General features: G+C 34.4%; 3 protein-coding genes across 4 annotated transcripts; 2 read left to right on the top strand and 1 right to left on the bottom strand.

Annotated features, from left to right (window-relative positions):
* The first annotated feature begins 2,591 nt into the window (after positions 1-2,591).
* On the top strand, positions 2,592-4,770 carry LOC112794607 (uncharacterized). The gene is made up of 3 exons (XM_025836597.1): positions 2,592-2,861; positions 3,605-4,058; positions 4,208-4,770. Exons 1-3 carry the CDS (start codon positions 2,592-2,594, stop codon positions 4,768-4,770), a joined length of 1,287 nt encoding a protein of 428 aa, XP_025692382.1.
* Positions 4,771-10,177: 5,407 nt separating this feature from the next.
* Positions 10,178-14,063, top strand: LOC112796160 (nuclear intron maturase 2, mitochondrial). Its single transcript, XM_025838487.2, has 2 exons — positions 10,178-12,707; positions 13,453-14,063. Exon 1 carries the CDS (start codon positions 10,539-10,541, stop codon positions 12,699-12,701), a length of 2,163 nt encoding a protein of 720 aa, XP_025694272.1. The 5' UTR covers positions 10,178-10,538; the 3' UTR covers positions 12,702-12,707; positions 13,453-14,063.
* Positions 14,064-14,085: 22 nt separating this feature from the next.
* On the bottom strand, positions 14,086-20,133 carry LOC112796161 (uncharacterized). Of its 2 annotated transcripts, none has more exons than XM_025838488.3 (12): positions 19,844-20,133; positions 19,089-19,372; positions 18,105-18,309; positions 17,689-17,779; positions 17,430-17,575; positions 16,561-16,804; positions 15,931-16,035; positions 15,647-15,829; positions 15,338-15,542; positions 14,760-15,252; positions 14,574-14,653; positions 14,086-14,487 (listed from the first exon to the last, which is right to left on the bottom strand). In XM_025838488.3, the coding sequence occupies exons 2-12, from the start codon at positions 19,330-19,332 to the stop codon at positions 14,459-14,461; spliced, it is 2,025 nt and encodes a 674-aa protein (XP_025694273.1). In that variant the 5' UTR covers positions 19,333-19,372; positions 19,844-20,133; the 3' UTR covers positions 14,086-14,458. The 2 variants fall into 2 exon arrangements, with proteins under 2 accessions (XP_025694273.1, XP_025694274.1); XM_025838489.3 differs by having other exon boundaries at positions 19,598-19,845.
* Between the last annotated feature and the right edge of the window lie 1,063 nt (positions 20,134-21,196).

Below are 21,196 nucleotides of genomic sequence, written 5' to 3' on the forward strand. Positions count from 1 at the left end.
CCAATTGCACTAAATTAGTCCCCCAGATTCGAAAAAGTGCACCACGTTAGTCCTTTTCCCAATTTCCGTCACCGGAGCACTAATGCCGTCAGTGACGTGGCCATTTGTTGCCACGCTGGACCCAATGAAACGACGTCGTTTCTAATTTGGCACTAATCATCCATTTGAACGATGTCGTTTATATGTAAAGGGAAATAAAACGTTAGGCACTCCTTTTTGTTTCTACTCTTCGTCTTCTGCTTCTCCATGAGTGACGTAGAGAAAAAAAAAGATTCTCTTCCATGAGTGACTCGAAATAGCAACTGGTGGCTGCAAAAGGATTTGTCGAGAACATTGGAACACAGTGTTCACTGTGCAACTATCGGAAGAGTTCGTTTGCCACTACAGAGTTCTTCTGTGTCGTCACTGAGGTTAGTGAGGGTAAGATTTTGTTTTTCAAATTTAATGGAATGCTGTGATGGTTGTTGATCATGATTAAGTGTTTTGTATATTGTCGGTTCACAAGTTTTAAAGGTAATTTTGTGTTAGGGTTTTATTTTGATGTTTTGTAAAACTGTGTCTGGGGGTTTCTTTTTATGCTCTGTTTCAATGGTGGAAGCATCAGCACCTTCGCATGAGTGATCATGTTTTTTTTTATGATATTTTCTATGGCTTTTATGACTGTTATTGATGAAAAGTGTCTAAAAGTTATCAGTGTGTGTTACTGTTGATTAAAATAAATTCTTTTGAACCATGCAGATGGATGCTGTGTTAGATATTATGTTCCACCATGGGAAAAAGTTTCAAAAAGATGAGAATGGGATAACAATTTATTCCCCTGATAAGAAGGCTTGTGTTGGTGACATTGATCAAGATACTTTGGATGTATTCTGGGTGAGGAATTATTATAAAGGACTAGGATATGATAAGATAGAAGAATGTTGGTGGCATGTGCCTAGGAGGAGTCTAGACAGTGGTTTAAGAGCTCTGAATTCTGATGATGAATTAAGAGAGATGTGTTTCATGGCTCAAGAAAATGATGGACTGATTGATATTTACTTTGAGCATGCAGTGTCATCACCAGAATTAATAGAGGGGAAGGAGATTGTTCTGTATGTTGAAGATGAGCATGATGAACCCAAAAAAGATAGCCCTGCCAAGCCTAATGAGAAAGATGTAACAATGTCTGGCAATGAACCCCTAGCAAGCAAGATCCATGAAGAAGCTACTTGCCCTATGTCTGACAACAATGAACCCAGAACCACATCCAATTCTAATCCCAACAAAGGCAATAAGACCATTACCCTGGCTGATAACACTTCACCACCCAACAACATAGAACCAACAAATCATGGTGCTAATAACCCAACACCCCACATTAAGGAATCCAGAACCAACAATAATACTAACCAAACTGCTACTGCAAAGCCTAACATGAAGACTCCTCCAACTTGCCCAAAGACTAAGTCCAAGAAAAAGACCATCTCAAATCCAAAATCCAGCAGTATATCTTCTTCGAAGCATAAGTCCGGGTCCAAAAGTATGTCCAAGCCCAAGAGAAGCTCAAAGCCCAGTCACAAAACCAAAGCCTATTGCACAAGATCTGCTTCAGGGGTGAGGCAAGTCCATCAAGGTCCCAAGAAAAAACAAGTTGTAATGTTGTCTTCTTCTGAAGATGAACACACCACAGAGGATAGTTCATATGAACCTGGAGGAGATGATAGCTCAAGTGGTGATGACACAGATGGAAAAATTGACAAAGGCAAGGCAAGAAACTTTAAGTTGAGCCATGCACCTACAGAGGCTTTTGCAAAGTCTACAAGGAAGTTAATTAATGATGAAGATGCATTGGTGGTAGATGATGAGGAGTGCGAGGTAAACCTAAATTTCTTACAAGTCCCTATCACAGGAGATGAGGAGCTTGACAACGCTTTGGACCCAGGTGTAGAGTCTGATGGAGCCAACTCCTGGCACTCTGAGGAGCTGAAGACTCCTCCCCCTTCAGAAGAAGAATTTTTAGAAGAAGAGGCTGATGATATTTTTCCAGTATTTAGAGATGGTATTCGGTTTGGTGATTTGAAACTTGAAGTAGGAATGAAGTTTAATACAAAGTATGAATTCAGAGAGGCAGTGAGGGAGTTTACAATTCAAGAAGGCATACGAATTCAGTTTATTAAGAATGATGCTGTCAGATGTAGGGCTGTGTGCAAGGTTAAGGAATGCAAATGGGTAGTTTATGCCTCAAGGGACCATGAGGAAACATGCTGGCAGATTAAAACATTCAACGACGATCACACATGTCCTAGAGAAGCCACTAACAGAGCTGCGATTAGGAATTGGTTGACTAACAAGTTAGTGAAAAAAGTTAGGAAGCATCCAAACTTTAGGCAATTTGAGGCAGCTGTGTATTTCAAGTCTAAGTGTGATCTGGTGTTGAATAGAAATTCAATTTCTAGAGCATTGCAGATGCTAGAGCTATTGTGTACGGAGATGAGAAGGCCTAATATGCAATGGTGAGGGACTATGGTGAAACACTTCTAAAGTGTAATCCGGGATCAACAATAAGAATTGGCACCATTCCACAACCAGAAGGTACAGTGGTATTTTAGAAGATGTATGTTTGTCTTAGTGGGTGCAAGAATGGATTTAAGGCGGGTTGTAGGCGACTGATTGGATTAGACGGGGCATTCCTCAAAACACAGATTGGTGGCCAGATTTTATCCGCAGTGGGTCAGGACGCAAATCATCACATATATGTTATAGCCTGGGCAATTGTAGATGTCGAGAATACGGAGAATTGGAAGTGGTTTCTGGAGCTGCTCCACGAGGACCTCGGAGACTATAAAGAAAACAAATGGTGCTTTATGAGTGACATGCAAAAGGTAATAATCTTTATTTCCTTCCATGTTAAGTAGTGTACATGAACTTGTCATTTTCTCTTGTATGATTTCCTGTTGGTAATAATTTGAATGGATTCTGGATGATAAATAGTGTACATGAACTTGTCATTTTCTTGTATGATTACTTGTTGGTAATAATCTGAATGGATTCTGGATGATAAATAGTGTCTATGAACTTGTTGATTTCTTGTATGATTACTTGTTGGTAATAATCTGAATGGATTTTGGATTATAAATAGTGTACATGAACTTGTTGAATTCTGGATTATAAATAGTATACATGAACTTGTCTGAGAAAGTGTTAGTAATAATCTCAATAGATTCTGGATTGAGAATACTGTAAATAAACTTGTTGATTTCTTGTTAATTTGTTGTTTGCAAATAATTTAAATGGATTCTGAATGGTAACAAGTTAATGAAATTGTTGATCGGTGTGAATAGGACTTGCCTTCTGCTAATAAATTCTGGTATGGGATTGTCAGTATTAAGTGTGAGTAGTGTAATATAAGGACCAAAACAGGGCATGACGCAAATGTGGGGGACTATTATGTATTCATTAAAGAATTCTTAGGGACTATTATGGGTTCATTAAATGAATTTGAGGGACTATAATGTATCACGATAAAAGTGAAATAAGGTGTTGTCTTCGCATGCAGGGCCTTATCACTGCTGCCCAAGAGGTCATGCCACATGTCCATCATAGGTTCTGTGTGTGGCACCTATAGAGAAACTTTAACAAGCAGTGGAAAGATCTAGAGTTAAGAGGCTTACTCTGGGAATGCGCAAGATCAACCACATATCAAGACTTCTCAGATAACATGAAGAAGATTAAGAAAATTAATGAAGATGCATGGAATTACCTGAACAAGTGGCCTAGGGAGTCATGGACGAAGTCAGCATTCAGTCATAGCCCAAAGCTTGATAACATATGCAATAATGCATGCGAGGTCTTCAATGCAAGAATTAAAGAAGCAAGGGCCAAGCCAATAATCACTCTACTTGAGGAGGTCAGGATGTTCGTGATGAGAACGATAGCTAAAAATAAGGTTAAGCTGGCCAATCATGTAGGGAAACTTCCACCAGTGGTTCAAAGTAGACTGGACAAGATTAGAAAGATTCTAAAAATTGGTTGCCAATCTGGACTGGAGATGATGAGTACGAGAAGTTTGAAGTGCATGGGTATCCAACAAACATGGTGGTGGACTTGGGCAAGCGGCTATGCACATGTCAGTTCTGGATGTTAACAGGTAATTAGCTTTGGATTCACATCTATTTTCTTCAGAATATTTGAATACTTTAATGATATCTTTGTTTGTTGTTTTCCTCAGGAATGCCTTGTGTGCATGCTTGTGTGGCTCTTGCAAGGGTGAATAGGAAACCTGAAGATTTCTGTCATAAATGGCTCACCATGGACGCCTACATAGACACGTATGCCCATTACATAAATCCCTTACCTGGACAACATCTTTGGGCGAAATCTGAGTCCAACAGACCACAAGCACCAAAGGCCAAGAAAAAGACTGGACCACTCACAAAGAAGAGAAGAAAGAATGCAGACGAGGGCGGTGGAGGAAGCAAAAAAACGAAGTCTACTGGAGTCTTAAAGAGACAACTGAAGCCCTTTACTTGTAGATATTGCCTACAGAAGGGGCACATAAAGAGGGGTTGCCCAAAGAAGAGAGCAGCTGATATTGCTGCTACTGCTGCTGCTGCTAAGGCTAAATCCAATCCCCAAGAAAATGCAGCATCAGGATCAACTGTTGATCCAAATACTGTCACACTGCCAAGTCAACCTCCTCCAGATTCTGCACCCAGTCCGTTGATATGCAAGAAGTTGAGATCGACATTTCTCAACCCAACTTCTCAGATGCACAAGAGTCTCAAGAGGTAAATCATTTACTCTATCATACTACATTTCAAATTATTGTGTACAATCAGCCTCATGTTGGATGTTATTTTATTGGAATAGGCACCACCTCAAAGGCCATCCAAGTTGCAGACCAGGAGGAAGTCCTCACCACCATCAGGACTGGTCACCATGGATCCACTGCAAGGAGCAAGCTCAGCCACATCTTTCAGACTGGCCAACTTCTTGAAGTTTGTCCCAACACCCGGCTTCAAGCCCCCAAGAAAGAAGAAATGAAGATGTAGTTGAATTAGGAATCTTTTTGTAAATCATACTCTTGTTTTTTGACTTCAGTATATGACAGTTGACCAATTGTTATATTTGAAAATATTGTAAGGTTGATGACACTATCTGTCTTTGTTATTGGTGTATTTTGGATCAAGAACTAGCTTTTAATTAGGTTGGAGATGTGTCACTGATATGGCAGCTATTTTGCTTGTTAATACTCATGCTGGAAACTCATTGTTATGTTAGCATCTTATTATTATAATGACAAATTATTTTACCTTTAATTATGCTACTAACAGGTTCTTCTTTACAATATTTTTTTCATCATTTTGTTGGATGACAAAAACAGAATTCTTGGTTTATATTTATAGCAAGACTACCAACTTCAAACAATTCACAGTGACAATTTTTCTTTCATCTACTTTACAATAACCCTAATCACATTAAAACATAATCATCCTCAAACCTTAAATACCAACATGAAAACAACAACAAACATTGTAAACAGAGCCAACAATAACATGTACAACTTATGGGTCCTAACTTCAGCTTCTAACTTTCCAATTCTCCAAGCCAAATTCACCCTCAGTTCATCAACATTTTTGGTAGCAGTCACCCTTCCACCGATGTCTTCTTCTCCAATGTCAGCCCAGACAAACAAACCACACCACATTTTTCCACTGACATTGTAATTAGGACATCCAAAGAATGGCTTGTTAGGGTTAGCCTCTGTTGTGGACCACCGGAGAACAGGGCGGCATCCACACCCACACCACTCTGGAACACTCGATGCTCTATTGTTCCTCTGGAGATCCTTCTGTTTGACCGTATGGAAGTGTGGCTCCCACTTGTACTCATAATCTTAAACCCAGAAAGATGCACAGCGACGAAGAAGACGAAGAACTAGGAAAAGTGGGTAGAAGAAGAAGAGGAAGAAGTTAGGGCAGAAACTTGGTTATAAAAAGGGACAAGGACTACATTAGAGCTAATCAAATTTGAGTGCCATGTCATCTAACCGTTGCTAAGTCCAGCGTGGCAACAAATGGCCACGTCACTGACGGCGTTAGTACTCCGGTGACGGAAATTGGGAGAAGGACTAACGTGGTGCACTTTTTCGAATTTGGGGGACTAATTTAGTGCAATTGGAATCTCGAGGACTAAATCAGTACAACTCGTCAATCTCAGGGACCAAAGTGGGGCTTAACTCACACGCGGAGTGATGGACCACGATGGGAAGAAGTGAAACCCAGTCGCTAAACCATGAAAGACCCACAAAGTGATGGACCACAGTAAAATCTGCTGATTCACAAATCCATTTCAAATGAGTTTAATATGAACTGATCAGTCCAATTACAAATTCGGTCTACACTCTCATTTGAACTCACTAGATCACTAATTCATCAAATTTTCGATCTAACCATCTAATTTAGTCCAATTTTAATAACTATAGATGTTATTAAAATGTGTAAACAATTTAAAGACAAAAAAATTAATTTTATCTTGTTGAAAAAATATGTTTTATCTACTATAAGGTTAGTCTATTTATAGGTTAAAAAAAATAATGCTAAAATTAGTCCATTTAGGTATCAATGTAAATCGATATGTTGAAATTTTTATTAGAAGATTTAATGAGACTCTATTTATATAATGAAACCAACTCTATTTACTTATTATGTTTTGTATATAGCAATTTATTCAGCTATTTTATGTATATCAAAATTAATTATCAAAGTCAATTATTAGTCTAACATATATGTTAGAATATAAATATATATTAAAAATAAATTAAATCACAAATATATTTATACATAAATATATTGATGTCTAATTTTAGTAATTAATTTCGATGTACAAATAGTATTTTACAATTTATTAGATAATAATAAATCTGAGCTCCATTTAGATCTATTGTTAGCCAATAAAAAATGGCTGCATATACAAAATAAAATTCAAATTTCTGACACTTACTTAAACAGATGAATAAACTAACCATTCAAATAACTCAAATTAATTGATTATTATATCTTTATAAATAAAAATAAATATTATTTTAGTCCTTAAAATTTGATATCCACATTCATTAAAATTGTCCATATTTTTTTTAGGATTTGACTATTTTGTGTCTTAAAGATATTAATTAAATATATTATAAAAAATATTTTAATATTATTTATTGTAAAAATAATTTTTATATTTTTAATACATTAAATATATCAAAAATATTAAAAAATTTTTATACTATATTTAATTAATATTTTTAAATACAATAATATTTTTTTTAAATGATCCTTAACATTATATTTAGTATTAAAATTATTTTAAACCCTAAATCTAATAGATAATATAAGCGCTATATATGGTCCTCGCTGTGGTGCACATTAATTCCTGATATTAATCAAATGTTGTATATTCTTACAAAACCCCTAATTATCACAACGTTCAACAAACTTGGATACAAATTCAAGGTCTCTAGTAAAGGGATTATGAATTTGCAGGGTAGTATTAATGATAAGAAGGCAGAAGGGTTAGAATTAGTTAGTAGCTATTTGGTTATCATAAATGGCAGTTAGGATGTTATTGCTTATTACATTAATTAGAATATATCTCAAGTTATTTATATGTAATGGTGGAAATATGTCACGCGATCTGTTGGTTTATAGCGTGGTTTATATTTGGGCTGATCTGACTTATTATAAAATAAATTTAAATTTATATTATTATCAATATTTTAATATATTAATATATCAGGTTAAAATTTACTAATTAGTTTTAGGTTATTATTTTATTTATTTTATAATTTTATTAAAATTTTAATTAAGTTATTATATTTTTTTCAATTAAATTTTTATAATATTTTTAATTTTATAATTAAATTATTTTTATGCCAAAAATATTAAAATTAATTAAATGTTTATTCTAAAATTCATGCAACCAAAGATATAATTAGAATTTAATTATGAATAACTTCTATTTACGAAAAAATATTCTGTTAATTTTAATATTTCATAAAATTGACTTAAATATAAAATTAAAAATAGTGTAAAAACTCAATTAAAAAATAATATAAGAACATAATTAAAATTATAGAGTAATTAAACCTTAGTTTCATGACAAAAAAAACCTTAGTTTTATTAGTTTATTAGGTCTATTTGAAATTCTAACCTAAATAAATATTTAAATAATTTTTTATAATTAACAAAGTTATTAAATATTTTAAATTTATTATGATTTTTTTATATTTTAAATATTTTAAATATTTAAAAATTCTTAACATATTATATATAAATAACTTTTATTAAAAACAATTTTCTTAATAATATTTTTAGATTTTTTTATTTTCATAAAAAATTGTCAAATATTTTAGTAAATTTCAGGCCAAATCAAACTTAATAACAAACTAGATTTAGTATTTAAAAAAAATTATAAATTATAAACCATACTCAAATCAATTTCCTCTAAAGAAATATAGTATTTATTTGGTCGTCATTAAATTGATAAAAAAATTTTAATAAAAAAAGATATTTTTTATTTTTTAGTGTGATTGATAAATTTTTAATAATAAAAGTAAAAGTACTAGAAAAATAAAAAAATATCTTATTTGAAAAATTACAATTTACATTTTTTTAAAAAGATTTTTTCTTAAAAAATATATTTTTTACATAATAAATCAATAAAAAAATATTTTGATCTTATTTTACTCAAACATAATTGATAAATAAAATTTTTTTATAAAATATTTAAATATAAAATTATTTTTATTTTTATAAATTTTTTTTAAAATATCATTAAAATTTTTTTTTTTGAGAAAAACGTTCAAAAGTAAGTCCACAGTCTATTAAGAATAAAATCTAATTTGTCGTGAGCTATTTTCACCCCGGCTCTTTCCACTTCCTTGATTCCTGCTTTCCATAATTCCATCTTCTCTCTTTCATGCAATGGTTAACGTGTAAATTGTTGATTGAAACATTTTCTCTATTAGGTCGTTTTGATTAATGATATGCGACATACCATTTTGCTTTTCAATAAAATGTTGATCAGGTAGCATTTGTTTTAGGTATTAAAATTTGGAACAGAAATTAAAAAATTGAGACTCAATATTATATTTATTGGTGTAGAGATTAATATTAAAATTTTTTATGTTGTCAAAATTTTAATATTTTAGTATCTCCAAAAGATATAAACACAGAAAATTGAAATTTTTTAAGATAGAAACTAAAATTTTAATAATATTTTATACTTAAAATATTTCTATTTCAATTAATTAATTCTAACTTTATTTTTTGTGTAAATTAAATTAGAGTATCATTCTTATTTCAGTCTCTGTCTCTCATTTTACATCAAATACAATATTAAAATTTATTTTAGTCTCTATTTTTTAATTTCAATATCTCAATTTTAGTCTTTCGGTCTCAATTTCTCCTCCAAACGTTACTTTAAAAAATGAAAGAACAAATTTAACTATGCGTAAAAATTAAAGAACCAATTTAAAGAAATTTCTTTAATAAAAAATAGAATTAAATAAATAATAAATTTTTTTACTATATTTATTAAAATAAAGTGTATTGCACATTCTTCTTATTATAAAAGTATTTTTCATTCTTCTATTAAAATATACACTACATCGAACATTACTCCCATTTAAATTATTATCACTTCTTGAAACAGTCATTTTTAATAATTTTGACTATTATTTTTAATATGGGATACAATATGACATAAGACATAATGATACATGAATTTTAAAATTTGATAAGATAAGGAGAGACATATATATATAATATAAAGTATTTTTTAGATAAAGTGTATTGATATTTTGATATTTTATTGATATTAAAATATAAATTAATTTTTTAATTATTTTTAAAGTTTTATTTTAATTATATACAATATTTAAAATATTTTTTTGTTTTAATAAAGAACAATATATACTATTTCTAAATTTATTTTTAAATTTATTTTAAGAATATATGTTAAAAATAATATTGGACACACTGACACGTAATAGTATTTAGATATATCCAAGTGTGTTTAGAGTATTTTTTTTATTTTTTTATTAAGATACTATTTGATATACACGTGTCAAGCATGATAAATATTATGTTCAAAAAGTATCCAACACGTGAACACGACAATTCAACAAAATATCCATGCTTTATAACTAATTTATATATATAAATTATAAACAATGTAAATATTATTTTATGTATGTAAAATTTTAATAAATATAAATATAAATTATATATTTTTTGTGTATAAAATATTTATAAATATAAATTATTATTGATGATAGTAAAAAATAATAATAGTTATTGATGATTTAAGTTGTCCAAGTGTAATGTTGACTTCTTTTTATTAAAAAATAATAAAAATTAAAAAAGAAATAGCATACAACGGAATTACAGAAACAAAACTTTTGAGCGCAGCGGGCTGCAGGGTTTTGGTGGAGGAGGGAGGGTTTTTGCAGCTTCCATTTCCAGCTTCACTACACATGAGATGAATCCCTGAAAAAAGTACACAGAAAAATTATGCATCATCACCGACGCTTCACCCACTTCTTCAACCTCTTTTGCACCAAGACTCCCCTGCGGACACTGCCCACTATAACCCCTTCCATGCACCTGCACCAACACCACCGCGCCCTTTCATTTTCTCCGCTGCACCGGCATCCACCTGATCCCACCCCCTCCCTCTTCAAGGACGACCCAATCGCATTCCTCTCCAACTCCTGGGTCGACAACTTCCGCCACCCCAACGCCACCGTCACCAACCTCTCCCCTTCCTTCCGCCGCCTCGACCTCTGGCTCCTCGCCTACCAGAAGGTCGTCGCCGACGACACCGGCTCCTACCTTCCCCGCTCCTCCGTCCCCTCCTCCGCCCTCAACGACCTCCTCTCCCTCCGTAACGCCGTCCTTGACCGCCGATTCCGATGGGGCCAGCGCCTCAAGTTCTTCATCAAGTCCCCCAAAGACACCACCGATTATGAATCCCTATCGAAGAGGAAAATTAAAGCCATATTAACCACCACACAACCGACCCCTTTTCAGGACAAGATTGTTCAGGAGGTGTTGCTTATGATCTTGGAGCCAATTTATGAGGCTCGGTTTTCTAGCAAGAGTTTTGCCTTTCGCCCCGGTAGGACTCCTCACACTGTGTTGAGGGTTATTAGGAGGAGTTTTGCGGGGTATTTATGGTATATGAAAGGTGATTTGAGTACCCTTTTGGATGGAATGAAGGTTGGAATGGTGGTCGGTGCTGTGATGAGGGATGTGAGGGATAAGCTTGTGGTTGATTTGATAAAGGACGCATTAGTTACTCCTGTCGTGAAGACCGAGGTTGAGAAGCCCCAGAAGAAGAAGAAGAGGAAGTACCAGAAGAAGAGGGTGTTGGCTGAGGATGAGCCTAAGCCTGATCCTTATTGGTTGGATACATTCTTCGGGTTTGCGCCCGAGGAGGCCGAGAAGGTTCCTAATTGGGGGCATTGTGGGATTCTTAGCCCGCTTCTGGTTAATGTTTGTTTGGATGAATTGGATAAGTGGATGGAAGGGAAGATTAAGGAGTTTTATGTTCCTTCTAAGAGTGATGTTATATGGAATAGCCCTGAAGGGGAGGCGGAGCAGGGTAACACGTCTTGGCCGGAGTTTGTGCCTACAAGTGGACCAGATAAGACAAGGAAGATGGATTATATAAGATATGGTGGTCATATCTTGGTTGGTGTTAGAGGGCCTAGGGCTGATGCAGCCTCGCTGAGGAAGCAGTTGATTGAGTTTTGTGATCAGAAGTACATGCTCAAGCTCGACAATGAGAGCCTTCCCATAGAACATATAACTAAAGGTATAATGTTTCTTGACCATGTGTTGTGTAGGAGAGTTGTTTATCCGACTCTTAGGTACACTGCCACCGGCGGTAAGATCATAAGTGAGAAGGGTGTAGGAACCCTTCTGTCAGTCACGGCGAGCTTGAAGCAATGCATCAAGCAGTTTAGAAAGTTGAACTTTCTCAAGGGAGATAGGGATCCAGATCCCCAACCTTGCTTTAGAATGTTCCACGCTACTCAAGCTCATACAAATGCTCAAATGAACAAGTTTTTGGGCACCATGGCTGAGTGGTATAGGTATGCAGATAATAGGAAAAAGATTGTGAACTTCTGCTCTTACATCGTGAGGGGCTCGCTTGCAAAGCTATATGCTGCAAAATACAAGCTCAGGTCACGAGCAAAAGTATACAAAATCGGTGCACGTAACCTGAGCCGCCCATTGAAGGAGAAGAAAGGGCAGTCTCCTGAGTATCAGAATTTGCTAAGGATGGGCCTTGCCGAGTCAATCGATGGGCTCAAATATACAAGGTTGTCTCTTGTACCGGAGGCAGATTATACTCCATTCCCTAGTAACTGGAGACCGGATCATGAAAAATCATTGCTGGAATATATAAAACTAGAGGATCCAAAGACATTGGAGGAGCAACAAAGCAGCATAAGGGAACAAGGTCTTGTTTCGCCACAAGATTACATTTCAATGCTTGTTTGGAATTACAAAAGGAGTACTCTTCCTAGGGATCAGCTCTCCTTTGTTAAGAGCGACGAAAGTACGGTGGGAAATCAACAGTTGTTGGTTGGCTCGAACCAGGATGAAGATGACCGCAAAAGCAATGAGGAAGAAAATGATGAAAATATGGATGCAGCACAAATGTAACAAAAGGTTTGTAATGTACTCACAAATCAATATTTTAGTTTAGCTTATGCTTTCTTTGATTACCCATACGTTCTTTCAATATATATTGGACATGCCGAGAGTTTGAGTCTTATTTTTGTTTCCTGCTATAATTTACATTACAAATTGACAATATTTTTAGCTACTGCCTCTCTCCGTTTGGTGCTAGTGATGGTATAACATACTTATGTATTGTTATGTTTGCCACTTTAATAAACTGTAGGATACTACCATGATCACTATCAATAAACCAATCTTTAGTCCAACTATGAGTTGTTGGCTACATGGAATTCTATTATGCTGTTCATCATAAACTCATGAATCACTACGTATTGTAGTTGTACACTGGACTTTCGAGTTTTGCGTCTCCTTCTTGTCATGTTAGCAGCATTGTCAGAATATCTGTTTGACTCAATTTTTGGTATTCTTGTAGAAAAAGTATAGGAACCAACGTTTAAGTAGTTAATATTAGCCATTTTTTTTCTTTATTGAAAAATTATTTTTTAACCCTCATTTTTGGAATATTTAGGGTTGGGGGTTAGAATTTAAGATTTAGGATTTAGAATTTCGAATTTAAGATTAAAAAAATAGCAGATATTAGCCGAAGAAAGTTGACAACTTAGTTAAACTTATTCTTATAACTTACTCATCAATGCCAAATGTTTTACCTGGCCTCTTACTTCAACAGTTCAACCTGTCTGAATGTCCAATAAACCCATCTTTCTTGTTTCAGGTTGATCTCTTCTTTCACCTTCTCACCGTTGATGCTTGCGTGACAAAGGATTAAACAAGAGTGAGGAGTTCTTTCGCGCTGGTATGACTTGGTACTCTGCCTGTGAAGTTCCAACACTGTGAGGATGAAGATAAAAATTTAATCACTTAGAAACACACAAAATCTTTCAGCATGCTGTTGTGGACTGCTTTTTTTAACGAGACCAGTCGATGGAGTATGCAACTTTCTGTGCAAGAACCATGTTGCTTTTTTTAACGAGACCGGAGGAAGGAGTATGCAACTTTCTGTGCAAGGACCATGTTCCTTATACGGGTAGATGCAAGTGATAAGGATACAGGAATTGAGCTGCAAAAGAATCGGTTGAAATACATGATAAAATTTTCTTGAAGTTGGTCATTTGTTCATATGTATTAGTCTTAAATTTTGGGTGTCTTCAACTCCTACTAGGAAGCAGAAGCATTACATATTTTGTTTTCATTAATTCCACCAAAAAATGGGGAAAGGTTGAGATAGAAAATTAGCAGTTTCACTGGGCTCTCAAATCATCAAGAAATTTTGAACACATTGTTTGTTAATATAACTTTAAAAAATAGAAGATAGTGGAACAAAAATAGTATGTGTTGGATCTGGGGCTACACAAATTTGCTTTTTTAATTCTTGTGAATTTTGGGATACACCAAAGCCTTGGATTAAGTTCTAAGTTTCAATGGTGTGAGTAGAGGTAATGAAATCTGAACTTACTTACAAGCTCCTCACACCCTTTCCCAATGAGAAATCAAAATATTCAATCTCTTAACAAATTTGCTCAATGCCTGGCTACCTAAATCCTAGTAGTTGATGTCCGTAATTGTCTGATATTCCTTACAAAGTCTTGAATAAGAAAATTGAAATAAAGAGATCAATCACTAGTTCATGAGCAATATTTGTGATCCAATACATTGATGAATGAGAAAATAAATAAGACTAAGCCGAGAAGTATCCCAAGTTAGTTCTCTAGCTACCCTCTTCAATAAGCTCCAATGAATTGTGCTTCACCTGTCAATAATGTAAACAAAGGGTCAAAGATTCCTACATTATGCATATGATGAAGCATTATAGATAAATCACAGTCACAAATGTACCTATTAAATATAAGCTGATAATTAGTGTCACCAAAATAGTAAATATACAAGCCCTCACACTAGCAACACTTGAGGTTGACCTACATACAACATAGGCAGTTTCATCAAATGAAATGAGAGTTATTCAATGACCAATGGATCAATTGAGTAATATGAGAAAGGTTTCATGAGTTAAATGAGAATTACCTTGCTACTAGGTCCTTGACAGATTCAGTTGTTAAACCAAAACCAAAAGGAAAGAGTGGATCATAGTGAGGATCCCCAACATTCATAGGGAGTTGATCCACAGATTTGAACCATGTCCTAGCAAGCTTGCCGCTAAAACCATAGTCGCCAAAAAGGGCATCGGTCACGCCTTGGCCTTCAGTGCCCGGTAACCATGCTGCCACCAATGCGTCTATAGAAGAAACGTACGGTTCTATCACAATAGGTCTACCAGAAACAATGATAACCACACACTTAACATTCCCACAGACATTGTTGATTATATTTGGACCAGGATCCGTCATTGTCAATGTGGTGCTGTCACCAGCAGTCTCGGCGTAAGGAAGCTCACCAACAGCTACAATAGCATAATCAAAGTTGTTGGACTTTACAAATTCGCTATCCGGGTTCTCACGAAATACAACTTCAGTGCTTGGATCAACTGCTGATTTTATGGCACTAAGAATGGTTGTTCCTGTTTATGGAAAAGAAAAAGACTTTAAACTGTTTCTGGTTCCTCGGATGAGCCAAAACTTTTAGACATATCTTTAGTCGCTTACCGCTTGTGTCCATGTTGCCACTAAATCCTTGCCATTTGATTGTCCACCCGCCACATTGGTAACCCAAATTGTCAGCATGTGTACCAGCAACTAGAATTTTGGGAACATTCTTTGAAAGAGGCAGAAGTGGAGCACTTCCATTTTTCCCATTCTTAAGCAGCACAAGAGATTTTCTCACAGCTTCCCTTGCAAGATCCCTGTGTCCCTAGACACACAACAGGATCTTATCATTACAGAATATACATGCTTTTGTTGCCAAGTTTGTTACAACAAACTCCAATTTATGGTTGGGATGGTTTGAACTCTCACCTGACTTCCAAGCTGGTCGACTAAACTGAAATCGGCTAGAGGATTTTCAAAAAGACCCATGGTAAACTTGACAAGCAAAATTCTCGCCACAGCATCATCAATTCGGTCCATTGGAATGACATTGTTCTTGACCAAGAGATTAAGATCCTGAATGAACTCATCAAACTTGTACGGGACCATCACCTATAATAGTAGTTAACAGAAAGAATGAGTTCTATAACTGGAATAACCCCAGAGCAGAAATTTAGTACTGCTGACAATTTGACCATAAAGAACAGACTAACCATATCAACACCGGCTTGAATGGAAGCTTGGACAGAGTACGTGTAGTTTGAATCCGGTGGCGATGTGATTTTGTCGATACCTTGCCAATCAGAGATGACAAATCCCTGATAAATAAAATAAACAAAAAAAATATTTAGTTAGTAAGCATCATGGGAATTGAAGATGACATAAAAATGCAGTGTTAAGCAAATCAACAATAGAACATTCCTGATAATAGCACTATCATGCAAGATACACCTATTGCAATGTGTGTCAAATAGACTTCTCAAGGCTTCAAATCCAATATAAATTTTATAATAGATAAATAGAAGAAAGTAATAATCTAATATTGTTACTAGTAGATTGAAGATATTTCATATGCCTCCTCAAATAAGCATGACAGAAATATCAAATGGCGATTGAAATTTTCAACGAAAAATGACATGAAAACATCTCAATGTGGATATAACAAATGATGATAAACAACTAAGGCTTAAAAGTAGAAGGTTTAATATCAGTGAATGCTACACAATGTAACTTAATTATGTTGCTTTCCCAGATTTTTTTCTATCCATAATAGAGATATACAAGACAATATAGTAGTGCAGTAGTGAAATTCACAAAAAAAGATTAGAAAGTAATCAGATCACCTTAAACTTAAGGGTGTTCTTTAGGAAGCCAGTGACTAGATCACGATTTGCATGCATCTTTACCCCGTTCCAACTGGAGTACGAAACCATCACTGTCGAGACCCCTTTGATAATGGAATCAGAATAGGCAGGCATATGAAGGCTAAGCAATCCATGCCAGTCAATCACAGTGTTGTTCTCATTAACTCCCTTGGTTGTACCGCCATCTCCAACAAAGTGCTTAGCACAAGCAGCTACCTTTGTCCTGCAAGGAATGTATAAACTTAATGAATGATAGAGGGAAAACATATGAAAATTTTATTCATGCAACTACATCAAATACAACAACATCATATAATCCTGATTTTGCCTTCTTTTTCCACTCCTCGTTACTTGTTGCGTCCTAATCATCTTGCTTGATGTTAAAAAACAGTTCCATTAATATCTATAACCGTGGCTGATTTGAACTCTGGAGCATTACCAAAACTATGCTCACTACTCTCAAGAACATCCTAAAAAGACTTTATTATCTAAATTAAGGTGAGATTATGAATGAGTATCAATTATTCAGAACCACATGGCTACCACAATGACAGATACAACACATCAACAACTTGCAGATACAGAGACAGAGGCATACGATGGCTCTTTCGACACAACGTATAAGATTATTTCAAACATTAATTTCTTAAAGTTGAAACTTATTAGTTAATTATCACATTACAACATTAGTGATGCATAAGCACTAAACATGAAAATTATATAACTATGTACCATAATTCACCACCAGGCAAGGACAAAATTTTAGGAAATATGTTCATAAACACTTGAGGACAAATAAGGAAACACAGTCTTTCTTTTAAATGGATTTACTACGATTAATTTCTTACTTGCCACCAACATATGGAAATCCCTTCTTGGCATTGGCAGGGAGACTTCCTTGTAGACCAGGTATTATCTCTGTCATTTGTTCCACAATTTTAGGATCCTCACTGTAGCTTTCATAACACCGACCCCATCTTGGATCTCTACAAACCTACAAATAGTGTTCCAGAAGTTAAGTTATCAAAGGAAGAAATGTGAACACATTACGCCTAACAAGAATTTTTCCTACACAAGTTTATCATTAGACTCTTGCTTTTTATTTACCGCAATACATGGAGCAAAGACATAAGGAATTCCCGTCGCTCTGACTTCGAGAGCGGTTGCAGCTCCAATCTTTTGGGCAAGGTCAGGATCTCTGTTAGTCAAAGATTATTAGAACAGACAAGCGGTGGATGAACTAAATAAAGCATATAAGCAACCTAATGCATCAATAAAACACCATTAAGATTACAAACACAATGTTATTGACTTCTAAACCAAAGTATATTTCAGGCTAAATTCATTGATATCATAAGCAAATTTGTTTTAGTACCATCATTGCAGAAGAATGATAGTTTGCTCATTGTGGCAACAAGATCCTTGAACCAGGTAAATCATTAAATATCAAGTTAAGTGCAAAAGTTCTATCGAAAGTTGTCTTGTAACATGCTGACAAATACACAATCAAAATCTCAACTTGCCTGGTACATCCAAGTCCAACATTATGGGGAAATATGGTAGCATTATAGACATTGTTGTGGCCATGAACAGCATCAATCCCATACATCATTGGAATACCCAATCGACTTGCCAAAGACCCTCTCTGAAATTCATTTATCATGTTAACCCAATCTTGAGCAGTAGCTTTTGGAAGTGGTTCACTTCCACCGCCACTTAATACACTCCCTGCAAGCAATTAAAAGAACCAGTTAATTGATAGTTCCTTAATAATGTCATCACTTCCCTTAATTTTGGAAACTTGCCTTTTTGTTTGTAAAGATCTTTTGTAAAAAAAAAAAAAAGCAAAAAATCCCAAAGTTTATCATTCACTCAAAAGATCAAACAGGAATGAAGGGGGCAGAGATCGAAGTGAAGTACAAGGCAAAGGAAGAAAATGGCAGAAAATCGGCAACTTTCCGATTTTTCAGGCTTCCCTTCCCCCACACTAGAATCAGCATGCCATTTCTCATTTTGGTAATAAGTCCAGAGAGAGATTCTTAAGTATTCATATTTGCAAGTAAATGCAGAAATGTTAACATCTATTATAAAATCTATAAAGAAATTGTCATGTTTAGTGAACTAAAATGTGAAAGAATGAAGACACTAAGTAACAAACACAGAAAAATTCCCTCAACATAAGTGACAAAAGTATGTATATGAATAGATATTGATATTGAAATTGTATGTTGCAATGTGATTGGATGTGGGAGTGGGAAATTGGTGGAAATCACGGGAATGGAAGTTTATGAAAATAGGCCACATCATTCTAAAAATTTCCCAACCTATAAACAAGACAAGGAAATTATGTCATGCGAATATTTCCAAGACAGGACACAATCACCAACAAATCATATGGTTTAAAACATTCATTAAAAAAACATTCAAATACAATACTCATAAGAGGGGGGAAAACAAGCAATAAAACACTTTCCAAATATGCCCTTTAACTAGTTCTTACTTCTTACCAATGAAACTGTTTTTCATGACCTCAGCATTAGCAACACTCCTATCAATTTGAACCATTTGGCCAATCTTCTCCTCAAGAGTCATTCGATCAAGTAAGTCCTTAACACGAACTGCAACTGGTTGCTTTGGATCTTTGTACTTCATATACTCTCCTCCTTGTGCTTGTGCTTCACCAATTGAAACCAACCAACAACAACAACATAGCCACAAAGAAACCAGAAAACGAATCAATGCCCTATTCATCTTGTGAATTTCCCAGCTCTAGCTTCTTCACCTGCAGAAGCTGTCACAAGAGAGAAACAAACCAAATAAAGATTCAGTTATTATTATTATATTTGTTTATACCCCACTTGGATTCTAAGGGAAAAATGAAACGGGAACAGAGAAAGAAAAGCATATCCAATGAAATGGGTAGAAGAAAACTAAACCTCAATTACTTGAAGCAGCAGTTTTTTTTTTTTTTTGGATTATTTTAAGAAAAAAAGGAAATGTGAAAAAGGGTACATACAAAGTAGATAACCAATCAAAGATCAATCACACTTGTTCAAATTTGCAGCAGAAAATAGTTTCTACATAATAAAGGAACAATCAAAAGAAACAGCAATAACAGCACACTTTGAAGTTAAGTAGGTATGAGGGAAGATGTGTGTGTGCGTGTCAGAGAGAGAGAGAGAGAGAGAGAGAGAGAGAGAGAGAGAGAGAGAGAGAGAGAGAGAGAGAGAGAGAGAGAGAGAGAGAGAGAGAGAAAGCTCACAAGGAATGCAAAAATGGAGTCTTTTTATGAAAAAGTTTCAACTTTTGACGGAATGGTGAAATGGGGTGCTAAGAAAAAAAGCAAGAAACGGCAGAGTAGAGAGTGGAGAAGGTGAAAGGCGTGAGTGGGAGACACTTAACACTATTTGCGTCTGTGTTTGACGGTTTTATTTTTGTCTGTGAAATTTTGGAGGTTACTTTACTTAGCTGAGACTCAGAATAAGAATCACTTAAGAGGAAGAAAAAAAAAAAAAAGTGATTGGCAATGGCGATGGTGATGGGAGTTGAGACATCATGTGGGTACGGGAAACTAGGATTAAAGGTCATTTTTTTTTCTTTTAATGAAATGTTTGAACAGTCACATAGTTATAAGTGTTTCATTATTTGAACATCAAAATCATCTGGATCATGAAATGACCCCATGATCTAAAAGTAACGACTTTTTAATATTTTGATGATCGTTATAGAATTTAAGTATTTAACTCTTATGCATTATGAGTGTGAAGTCACTTTATATTTACTTCCAATCAATCAAATTCTACCGAGTAAATGCTGAAATTCATTTTTAAGAGAGTAAAATATTTTTTTTGTGTTCAATATTTGGGGTAAGTCCTAAACTTATTTCTAACGTTTTAATCGTTTTATTTAAGTCCTAACGTTTCAAAATTGACTCAATGTTGTCCTACCATTAGGGAGTATGTTAACAGAATTGATGACAGGACAAAATTAAGACGATTTTGAAACGTTAGAAACTTAAATAGAACAAAAACGTTATCTTTCAATTATATTTATTTTTTACTGTATATAATATTCAATTATTTTTTAATCACATCAGTAAATTACACTTAATCACACTACTTCATTCTAAATAATTTTTTTATATTTTTATATTAACTTATAACTTTAAGTATAAAATTATAAAAAATAAATTTATTTAGAATGAAAATAATGTAATTAAGTGTAATTTATTTAGATGTGATTAAAAAATAATTGAATATTATGTATAGTAAAAAAATTGATATTATTAAATGATAAAATTAAAATTTATTTATATATATAGTTTTTGGACCTAACGTTTTAATCGTCTTAAGTTCTTAACGTTTTAAAATTGACTCAATGTTATCCTGCCATCAGGAGATTCGTTAACAGAATTGACGGTGGACAAAATTGAGATGATTTTGAAACGTTAGAGACTTAAATAGTACGAAAACGTTGTTTGAATGAGTTTTTAAAAAAAAATTGAATTTTTTTAAATTAAAAAAAATAAAAGTAATTTTATGTTGGAATATCTCATACAAAAAGATATTTTTATTTATCAATTATGTGCTTATTTGAGTACTATTAAATTGATGAA

This window comes from Arachis hypogaea, chromosome 4, assembly GCF_003086295.3.
Source record: "Arachis hypogaea cultivar Tifrunner chromosome 4, arahy.Tifrunner.gnm2.J5K5, whole genome shotgun sequence".
In the NCBI taxonomy this organism is placed as follows: Eukaryota; Viridiplantae; Streptophyta; class Magnoliopsida; order Fabales; family Fabaceae; genus Arachis; species Arachis hypogaea.

What these genes read in the sequence shown, in the direction of transcription:
- LOC112794607 (XM_025836597.1), top strand. Translation starts at nt 2,592, where the DNA reads ATGTATGTTTGTCTTAGTGGGTGCAAGAATGGATTTAAGGCGGGTTGT. An exon ending in TTATGAGTGACATGCAAAAG is followed by an intron (nt 2,862 to 3,604) that starts GTAATAATCTTT and finishes TGGCACCTATAG; the next exon opens with AGAAACTTTAACAAGCAGTG. An exon ending in GAGAAGTTTGAAGTGCATGG is followed by an intron (nt 4,059 to 4,207) that starts GTATCCAACAAA and finishes TGTTTTCCTCAG; the next exon opens with GAATGCCTTGTGTGCATGCT.
- LOC112796160 (XM_025838487.2), top strand. Translation starts at nt 10,539, where the DNA reads ATGCATCATCACCGACGCTTCACCCACTTCTTCAACCTCTTTTGCACC.
- LOC112796161 (XM_025838488.3), bottom strand. Translation starts at nt 19,332, where the DNA reads ATGAATAGGGCATTGATTCGTTTTCTGGTTTCTTTGTGGCTATGTTGT. An exon ending in TTTCCATATGTTGGTGGCAA is followed by an intron (nt 16,805 to 17,429) that starts GTAAGAAATTAA and finishes CATTCCTTGCAG; the next exon opens with GACAAAGGTAGCTGCTTGTG. An exon ending in AGAACACCCTTAAGTTTAAG is followed by an intron (nt 16,036 to 16,560) that starts GTGATCTGATTA and finishes TTTATTTATCAG; the next exon opens with GGATTTGTCATCTCTGATTG.